The sequence below is a fragment of the Sturnus vulgaris genome, unplaced genomic scaffold, assembly GCF_052056855.1.
Source record: "Sturnus vulgaris isolate bStuVul1 unplaced genomic scaffold, bStuVul1.hap1 Scaffold_234, whole genome shotgun sequence".
Classification (NCBI taxonomy): Eukaryota; Metazoa; Chordata; class Aves; order Passeriformes; family Sturnidae; genus Sturnus; species Sturnus vulgaris.
Genome location: NW_028276324.1, coordinates 22506 through 32651, shown reverse-complemented (window position 1 = coordinate 32651; position 10146 = coordinate 22506). Strand labels below are relative to the sequence as shown.

At 43.3% G+C, this 10146-nt stretch overlaps 1 protein-coding gene across 1 annotated transcript; it reads right to left on the bottom strand.

Annotated features, from left to right (window-relative positions):
• Positions 1-2321: 2321 nt before the first annotated feature.
• HOXC11 (homeobox C11) lies at positions 2322-7716 on the bottom strand. The gene is made up of 3 exons (XM_088158469.1): positions 7346-7716; positions 7062-7240; positions 2322-2554 (listed from the first exon to the last, which is right to left on the bottom strand). Exons 1-3 carry the CDS (start codon positions 7714-7716, stop codon positions 2322-2324), a joined length of 783 nt encoding a protein of 260 aa, XP_088014595.1.
• Positions 7717-10146: the final 2430 nt, after the last annotated feature.

The window sequence follows — 10146 nt, the reverse complement described above, 5'->3', positions numbered from 1 at the left end:
TCTCCTTCGCCTCCGTTTTCCCGACCGCAAACAAATAAATCCGAATATAAAATAAAATAAAATAAAACAAAATAAAATTAAATAAAACTCTACCGACACAACTTGGATTTTTTTTTTTCTTTTTTTTGCCCCAAATCCCGGCTCCAGAGATGGATTTTTATAATAATTTTTAATATTTGGAATTTTTTTGGGGTGGAAACGCCGCTTTTTGGGGTTTTTGGGGGTTGAAAGCTGCGGGAGAATAAAAAATAAAAATAATAATAATATTAAAATAATATAATATTAATATATATAAAGGGGTCACGGGATGTCCGGAGTGGGAAAAAAAAAAATTAATAAAAAAGGGAAGAAAAATTAAATTAAAATGCACAGAGTTCAAGTCCTTAAAAATTACGGGAGGGGGAAAGAAATAAAAAATAATTTAAAAGGAAAAACAATTTAAAAATAAGGAAAAATAAGGGAAAAAAAACAGAAAAAAAAGAGAAAAATTAACAAAAAATAATAATTAAATAATAATAAAATAAGAAGGAAATAATAAAAAATATAAGGAGAAAATAAGGAGGAAATAAGAAAAAAATAAGAAAAAATGAGAAGAATTTAAGAAAAAATAGGGGAAAAAAGAAAAAATAAGAAAAATAAGAAAAAATAAGAAAAAATTAAGAAATAATAAGAAATAAATAAGAAAAAATTAAGAAAAAATAAGGAAAAAATAAGAAAAAATAAGGAAAAATAAGAAAAAATAAGGAAAAAATAAGGAAAAAATAAGAAAAAAATAGAAAAAATTAAGAAATAATAAGAAAAAAATAAGAAACAAGAATAGGAAAAAAATAAAGAAAAAAAAATCAGAATTCCTCGGGCTGGAAATCGCCCCCGGAGCGGCTTTGGGGGATTTTTGGGGCCGGGATTTTTGTAAGGAGGGAGAAGAATTGGGATTATTTTTATAATTGGGATTAATTTTATAACAACCGGAATTATTTTGATATCAAGGGGTTCCCCGGGAAGAGCGGCGCGAGCTCCCGGCGCGCGGGGGACTGGGGGGATTGGGGATTTTGGGGGATTTGGGGGAATTTTGGGGATTTGGGGGATTTTGGGATTTTTGGGATGGGGATTTTTGGGATTTTGGGGATTTTTACGGTTGGGATTTTGGGGATTTTGGGGATTTTTGGGATTTTTACAATAAGGGGTTCCCGGAGAACTGCGGGCGGTCCCGGCTCGTGGGGGATTTGGGGGATTTGGGGGATTTTGAAGGTTTTTGGGGGTTTTGGGGATTGGGATTTTTGGGGTTTTTGGGGCTGGGATTTTCGGGATTTCTGGGGTTTTCGGGACCGGGATTTTCGGGATTTTTGGGGTTTTTGGGTGGGGATTTTTGGGATTTCTGGGTTTTTTGGGATGGGGATTTTTGGGATTTTCGGGATTTTGGGGGTTTTTGGATGGGGATTTTTGTGATTTTCGGGATTTTTTGGGATTTTTGTGGTTTCTACAATAAGGGGTTCCCGGAGAAGAACTGCGGGCGGTCCCGGCTCGCGGGGGATTTTGGGGATTGGGAATTTTGGGGTTTTTTGGATGGGGATTTTTGGGATTTTCGGGATTTCTGGGTTTTTTGGGATGGGGATTTTGGGATTTTTGTGGTTTCTACAATAAGGGGTTCCCCGAGAAGAACTGCAGGCGGTCCCGGCTCGTGGGGGATTTTTGGGATGGGGATTTTTGGGGGTTTTGGGTGGGGATTTTTGGGATTTTGGGGGTTTTTGGATGGGGATTTTTGGGATTTTCGGGATTTTGGGGGTTTTGGGATGGGGATTTTGGGATTTTTGTGGTTTCTACAATAAGGGGTTCCCGGAGAAGAACTGCAGGCGGTCCCGGCTCACGGGGGATTTTGGGGATTGGGATTTTTGGGGTTTTTGGGGTTGGGATTTTCGGGATTTTGGGGTTTTTGGGATGGGGATTTTTGGGATTTTTGTGGTTTCTACAATAAGGGGTTCCCGGAGAAGAACTGCAGGCGGTCCCGGCTCGTGGGGGATTTTGGGGATTGGGAATTTTGGGATTTTTGGGGTTGGGATTTTCGGGATTTCTGGTTTTTTTGGATGGGGATTTTTGGGGTTTTCGGGATTTCTGGGTTTTTTGGATGGGGATTTTGGGTTTTTTTGGGTTTTTTGTGGTTTCTACAATAAGGGGTTCCCGGAGAAGAACTGCAGGCCGTCCCGGCTCGTGGGGGATTTTTGGGATGGGGATTTTTGGGATTTTCAGGATTTTGGGGTTTTTGGGGTTGGGATTTTCGGGATTTTGGGGGTTTTGGGATGGGGATTTTGGGATTTTTGTGGTTTCTACAATAAGGGGTTCCCGGAGAAGAACTGCAGGCGGTCCCGGCTCAGCTTCTTCTCCTTCATGCGCCGGTTCTGGAACCAGATTTTCACCTGGCGGTCGCTCAGGTTCAGCATCCGCGCCAGCTGCAGCCGCTTCTCTTTGTTGATGTAAACGTTGAAGAAAAATTCGCGCTCCAGCTCCCGGATCTGGAATTTGGAGTAGGGACAGCGCTTCTTCCGCGTCCGGGGGGCGCCTGGAAAACGGGAAAAATGGGATTTAGGGGGAAAAAATGGGATTTAGGGGGAAAAATTGGGATTTAGGGGTTTGGGATGGGGATTTGGGGTCGGGACAGCGCTTCTTCCGCGTCCGGGGAGCGCCTGGAGAGAGAAAAAATGGGATTTAGGGGGAAAAAATGGGATTTAGGGGTTTGGGGTTGGAATTTAGAATTGGGACAGCGCTTCTTCCGCGTCCGGGGGCGGCCTGGAGAGAGAAAAGAAATTGGATTTAGGGAAAAAAATGGGATTTAGGGGCAAAGAAAATGGATTTAGGGGTTTGGGATGGGGATTTGGGGTGGGGGCAGCGCTTCTTCCGCGTCCTGGGAACATCTGGAAAAGGGGAAGAAATGGATTTAGAGGAGAAGAAATGGATTTATGGAATTGGGGTTGGAATTCAGAATAGGGACAGCGCTTCTTCCGCGTCCTGGGGGCGCCTGGAAAAGGGGAAAAATGGGATTTAGGGAAAAAATTCGGATTTAGGGGTTTGGGTTTAGGGTTTGGGGGGTTTGGGGTGGGGATTTGGGGCGGGGTCAGCGCTTCTTCCATATCCTGGGAACATCTGGAAAAGGGAAAAATGGGATTTAGGGGAAAAATTGGGATTTAGGGGCAAAGAAAATTGATTTGGGGCAAAGAAAATGGATTTAGGGAATTGGGACGGGGATTTGGGGCGGGGGCAGCGATTCTCTCTTGTCCTGGGAACATCTGGAAAAGGAAAAAAAAAAAGGATTTGGGGAAAAAAATTGGAATTAGGGGGAAAAAATGGATTTAGGGGTTTGAGGATGGAAATGAGAACGGGGCAGCGCTTCCTTCCTGTTCTGGAAAAGGAAAAATTTGGGATTTGGGATTTGGGATTGGGGGATAAAAAAGGGGAAATGGAAAAAAGGGGAAAAAAAACTTCCCAAAAGGGAGGGAAAGGGAAAATGGCCTAAAAAGGGTAAAATACCCCAAAAATTATAAATACCCCAAAAGGAAAAATTAAACACCAATAGAATAAATCACCCCAAAAGGAGAAATAATCCCAGAAATTATAAATGTCCCGAAAGAAATAATTAAACACCAATAGGAATAAATAACCCCAAAAAGGAATAATTCACCCCGAAATAGAATTAAATCTCTCAAAAAGGATTTAAATACCCCAAAAAGGAATCAATGTCCTGAAAGAAGTAATTAACCCCCCCAAAGGAATAATTAACCCAAAAAAGGAATAATTATCCCCCCCAAAAAAGGAATAAATAACCCCAAAAATGGATGAATAACCCCAAAAATTAATAAAGCTCCCCAAAAGTTAATTAATAAATGTCCCCAAAAATTAATAAATGTCCCGAACCCCTCGGTGGGAGCGGCTGAAATTCCGATTTTTCGGGGGCTCCGAGCGCTCTCAGAGAGAATTTGGGGGGAGAATTTTGGGGGGATTTGGGGGGATTTTGGGGGAATTTTGGGGGAGATTTTGGGGGAGATTTTGGGGGAATTTTGGGGGGATTTTAGGAGGGATTTTGGGGAATTTGGGGGAATTTTGGGGGGATTTGGGGGCGATTTTGAGGGAATTTTGGGGAGATTTTTGGGCCGATTTGGGGGCGATTTGGGGGAGGATTTTTGGGGGGATTTTTCGGGGGATTTTGGGGCGATTTTTGGGGAGATTTTTATGGGAATTTTGGAGGGATTTTTTTTTTAATTTTGGGCGATTTTTGGGGCGATTTGGGGAGATTTTGGGGGGAATTTTTTTTATTTTGGGGCGGATTTTTGGGCGGATTAAAGCGGATTTTAATTTTTTTTTTTCCCCAGCCAAGCCGAGCCCGGGGTTAAGCGCGGTTTAAGCGCGGGGAGATCAAAGCGGAGCCTTAGACCGGGATTAAAGCTCCGGGCTCGGGTTCCGCGCCAGCTTTTGATGAAATCCAGACCTCGCCACACGCGAGGGAAATTCGGGATTTGGGATCCTCGGGGACAAAAAAAAAACAAAATAAAATCCCCAAAAGCGGCCCCGAGACCCCGGTTTAGTGCGGGGAGAAAAGAGAAAAATAAAATAAAATAAAATAAAATAAAATAAAATAAAATAAAATAAAATAAAATAAAATAAAATAAAATAAAATAAAATAAAATAAAATAAAATAAAATAAAGGAAAATTTTAAAAAAATAAAAATTAAATGATTGGAAAATAATAGAATATAAAAAATAAATAAGATAGGAAAAAATGGAATGGAATGGAATAAAATAGAATGAAGTAAAATAGAAAACAGTAATTTAAAAAATAAAGTAATATAATTGAAGAATAAAATAATTGAAGAATAAAATAAAATAAAATAAAATAAAATAAAATAAAATAAAATAAAATAAAATAACAGAAGAATTAAATGAAATAGAATGAAATGAAATAGAATAAAATGAAACAGAATGGAATAAAATAAAATGCTTATAAAATACAAATAAAATACGAATAAAATACAAATAAAACACAAATAAAATACAAATAAAACATAAATAAAATACATATAAAACACAAAGAAAATACAAATAAAATACAAATAAAAGCAATTTTAAATTGACATTTTCGCCGATTCTAAGCCGGGAAATCCCCCAGACAAAAACCCAGCTCGGGCAAGGAGGAAAATCCGGGAAAATTCAGGAAAATCCGGGAAAATTCAGGAAAATCGAGGGAAATTCAGGGAAATTCTCCTTTTTTCCCAACCGCGGCGATTCCTCCCGCGGAGCCGCTGCCGGGGAGTTTTAATTAGAAATTAATTTTAAATCTCGGCCACCCCGAGCCTTCAAAGCCGCGCTGGATTCGACTCGGATCAAAGTCGGGAGCCTTGAACGATTCCAGCCCGGCTTTATTTCCTTTTTTTATTTTTATTTTTATTTTTATTTTCATCTCCCGGCCTTTAACCTCTCCGCTTTCTGTTTTATTTCCTTTTTTTATTTTAATTTTTATTTTGTTCTCCCGGCCTTTAACCTCTCCGCTTTCGCTTTTATTTTATTTTGTGGGGTTTTTTTGTTTGGTTTTTTTTTCCCCGGTTTGTTTTTTTTTTTTTTAAACTCTTCCTCCCGCCATCGTAAAATAAAAGAAATGAAAGGCTCGGAAAGGAGAAGAAAAGCTTCGGAGCTTCCCAATAAAATCCGGGCAGCGCCTTATAAAACTGCGCATAAAACCGGCGCGGCCCGGCTCGGTAAAACCCGGCTGGGCTCGGTAAAACCCGGCTCGGCTCGGTAAAACCCGGCTCGGCTCGGTAAAACCCGGCTGGGCTCGGTAAATCCCGGCTCGGCTCGGTAAAACCCGGCTCGGCTCGGTAAAACCCGGCTCGGCTCGGTAAAACCCGGCTCGGCTCGGGAAAAACCCGGCCCGGCTCGGTAAAACCCGGCCCGGCTCGGTAAAACCCGGCCCGGCTCGGTAAACCCGGCCCGGCTCGGTAAAACCCGGCTCGGCTCGGGAAAACCCGGCTCGGCTCGGGAAAACCCGGCCCGGCTCGGTAAATCCCGGCTCGGCTCGGTAAAACCCGGCTCGGCTCGGTAAAACCCGGCTCGGCTCGGTAAAACCCGGCTCGGCTCGGGAAAAACCCGGCCCGGCTCGGTAAAACCCGGCCCGGCTCGGTAAAACCCGGCCCGGCTCGGTAAACCCGGCCCGGCTCGGTAAAACCCGGCTCGGCTCGGTAAAACCCGGCTCGGCTCGGTAAAATCCCGCTTTAAATTCCGCTCTTCCCGCGTTAAGTCCCGCTTTCCCCGCGTTAAACCCCGCGCTGAACCGGCTCTTCCCCGCGTTAAACCCGGCTCTTTCCCGCGTTAAACCCGGCTCTTTCCCGCGTTAAACCCGGCTCTTTCCCGCGTTAAATCCCGCCTTCCCCGCTCTGAACCCGACTCTCTTATCCCGCTCTAAGCCCGGCTCTGCTCAACAAAAACCGGCTCTCTTATCCCGCGTTAAACCCCGCTTTCCCCGCGCTAAACCCCGCGCTCCCCCGCGCTAAACCCGGCTCTTCCCCGCGATAAATCCCGCTCTCTTATCCCGCTCTAAACCCTCTGTCCAGCCTAAACCCGGGTCCGTTGTCCCGCGTTAAATCCCGCTCTTTTATCCCGCTCTAAACCCGGCTCGGCTCGGGAAAACCCGGCTCTTATCCCGCGTTAAATCCCGCTCTCTTATCCCGCTCTCTTATCCCGCTCTAAACCCGGCTCTATTCCGCTTTAAACCCAGCTCTTATCCCGCTTTAAGTCCCGCTCTTCCCGCATTAAGTCCCGCTTTCCCCGCGCTAAACCCGGCTCTTTTTTCCCGCTCTAAACCCGGCTCTCCTGTCCCGCTCTAAACCTGGCTCTCCTGTGTCGCTCTGAGCTCTCTGTCCCGCTCTAAGCCCGGCTCTTATCCCGCGTTAAATCCCGCTCTCCCCGCGTTAAACCCGGCTCTTTTATCCCTCCTAAGCCCGGTTTTTTATCCCTCCTAAGCCCGGTTTTTTCATCCCTCCTAAGCCCGGTTTTTCATCCCTCCTAAGCCCGGCTCTACCTACTGGCAGCTCCGCTCTTGGGGCTCTCCTTGGCCGCGGCCGCCGGGGCCGAGCCGGGTTTGGCGTTTTCTTCCTCCTCCTCCTCCTCCTCCTCGTCCTCGTCGTCCCCGTCCGCGCTTTTCCCGTCCTGGGCCGCGCTTTGGGCCGCGCTCAGCGCGGGGTTCTCGAAGAATCTCTCGAAGCTCGGCGGAAAAAACCCCGCGGGCGCGCACGGAGCAGGAGCAGGAGGAGGAGGAGGAGGAGGAGGAAGATGAGGATGATGATGATGATGCTGCTGCTGCTCCTGCTCGCCTGGCTGAGGATGATGAGGGTGGTGGTGATGATGATGAGGATGATGATGGTGGTAACCCTCGCTCTTCATCAGCACCTCGGCGTGCAGCAGCTCCTGCGCGGGGTAGCCCGCGTAGCCCCCGCGCTGCTGCCACTTGCCCGCGGCCTCCAGCGCGTAGGGGGGCGCGTGGCGCGGGGGCAGCGCGGGCGAGTAGGGCAGGCCCAGGGGGCGAGCGGGCCCGAAGGGCGCCAGCTCGGGCACGCAGCACGCGCAGCCCGCCACGCTCAGCTGGTGGCCCCCGCGCTCGCCCAGGTCGCCACCGCCGCCCCCCGCGCGCTCCTTGCGCGCCTGCGGGCAGAAGTTGCCCAGGCTGACGGCGTTGAACATCTCCGCTGCCGCGCTGGCCGCGCTTTTTTATTTTTATATATATATATATATATATTTTTTTTTTTTTTTTTTTTTTTGCGGGGGGTTTCTTTTTGGAGTTTTTTTTTTTATATATATAGAAGCCGGCGCGGCGCTGCTCGGGGTTGAGGGAGTTTGGGGGTTTTTTTTTTTCTTTTTTTTAAGTTTTTTTTCTTCTTTTTTTGGTTTTTTTGTTTTAAAGCGGGGGGTGGCAAAAAAAAAAAAAAAAAAGCGCGGAGGGGTGGGGAACACAAAAAAAAAGAAAAAAATAAAAATGAAATTTGGGGGGAGGCGAAAGTGACGCGAGCTCCGGCTCAGGTTCTGCCGAGCTCCACGTGATCGCGGCGCAGAAATTCGGATTTTTTTTTTCTTTTATTTCTTCCCCGGCCTCAGCGGGGGCGGCCGCGCTTAGGTAAGAGCGCGCTTAAACCGCGGCTCAAAATCGCGCGCAGCTCCGGGGGCGCCCCCGCCCCCTCCCGGGGCCGCCCCCAAAACTCGGCGCCTTTTGCTTATTTTTTTTTTTTTTTTTCCTCTTTTTTCTTTTTTTTTTCTCCTTTTCTCGGCCTCTTCTCGCTTTTTTTTTTTTTTCTTTTTTTTTCTGCCCGTTTTTAAATTGTTTTTATTTCCTTTTCCCCTCCTTTCTCCTCCTTTTACTTTTCCTTTTCTCCTCCTCTCCTCTCGCTCTTTTTCTGCTCGTTTTTAATTTTTTATTTTTTATTTTAATCTCTTTCCCATTTTCCTGTTCCTTTTCTTCTCCTTTTCTCGGCCTCTTCTCCTTTTTTTTTTTTTTTCTTTTTTTTGGCCCATTTTAAAATTGTTTTTATTCCCTTTTTTCCCTCCTTTCTCGCTCTTTTATTTCCCTTTTCTCTGCCTCTTCTCGTTTTCTTTTTCTCCCAATTTTTAATTTTTTTTTCTCTTTCCCCATTTCCTCACTCCTTTTTATTTTCATTTTTAATTATTTTTTCCTTTTCCCCTCTTTTCTCACTCTTTTACTTTTCCTTTCCTCCCCCTCTCTTCTCGCTCTTTTTTTCCCATTTTTATTGGTTTCCCCCCTCAATTTTAATTGGTTTTTTTTCCCCAATTTTTATTGGTTTTCCCCCCCATTTTTTATGTTTTTTTTCCCCATTTTTTATGTTTTTTTCCCCCATTTTTATGTTTTTTTCCCCATTTTTTATTGGGTTTTTCCCAGTTTTTATTGTTTTCCCCCCACATTTTTATTCTTTTTTCCTCTTTCTCAATTTTTCCCTTTTTCTCTCCCTCTTCTCCCTCTTTTCCCTTTTCTTCCCTTTTAATTTTTTTCCCTTTCTTGCTCTTTTAATTTTCCTTCCCATTTTTTCATTTTCTCCTTTTTTCTTTTTCTTCCTTTTTTCCTTTCCTCCTTTTCCTTCTCTTTTTATTCCTTCCCTTTTCCTCTCATTTTTCCCCATTTTTCCCCATTTTTCCCCCATTTTTTCCCCATTTTTTCCCCATTTTTCCCATTTTTTCCCCTTTTCTCTCCTTCCCCTCCCAGCTCGCGCTGTCCCCAAAAGCCGCAAAAAAGAATTTTTAAAAAAATTTTCCCATTTTTAATCAAATTAATCAATATTTTAATTATTCCGCCCATTCCCATCCGCAGAAATTCGGGAATTTTTTTTTCCCCCTCAATAAATTCGGGAATTCGGTGAAATTTGGGAATCGCTCCCGAGCGTTCATTAACGAATGAACCGAATTAACGCTAATTAATTACTCTTTCTCCACGCGCTTTTTATGGAAAAAAAAAATAAAAATAAGAAATAAAAAATTAAAAATAAAAAATTAAAAATTAAATAAATTCCCACTCGGCAGCGCGCGGAGTTTCCCAAATTTAATCGCGGAGCAGGCCCGGGGTGTTTTAAAAATGAAATTTTTTAAATTATTAAGAAATGAAATAAGAAATGAATTAAGAAATAAAATAAGGAATGAAATAAGGAATGAAATAAGGAATGGAATAAGAAATGGAATAAGGAATAAAGTAAGAAATTAAATAAGAAATTAAATAATAAATTAGTTTTTGAGCGAGTTTTTGTATTAATTTTTGAAATAATTTTTGAAATAATTTTTGAAATAATTTTTGAATTAATTTTTGGATTATTTTTAAAATTATTTTTAATTTTATTTTTTTTTAATGACTTTGGGGATGGATTTTGGGGTGGATTTTGGGGTGGATTTTGGGATGGATTTTGGGATGGATTTTGGGGTGGATTTTGGGGTGGATTTTGGGATGGATTTTGGGATGGATTTTATCAATATTCCAGACCCATTTCCCTCCCGATGTTGAATTTTTCATGCGCGGTTTTATCGTCGATCAATGCGAGCCGGCTCCTGAATTATTCAACGAAAAGGAAATTAAAAATATAAAATAAAATTAAAGGAAAAAAAAAAAAAAAAAGAATT

Coding starts and splice junctions, on each gene's coding strand:
- HOXC11 (XM_088158469.1), bottom strand. CDS start 7,716: ATGTTCAACGCCGTCAGCCTGGGCAACTTCTGCCCGCAGGCGCGCAAG. Junction 7,241..7,345: donor CATCATCCTCAGCCAGGCGA/GCAGGAGCAGCA, acceptor TTTTCCGCCGAG/CTTCGAGAGATTCTTCGAGA. Junction 2,555..7,061: donor CCCCAAGAGCGGAGCTGCCA/GTAGGTAGAGCC, acceptor CCCGTTTTCCAG/GCGCCCCCCGGACGCGGAAG.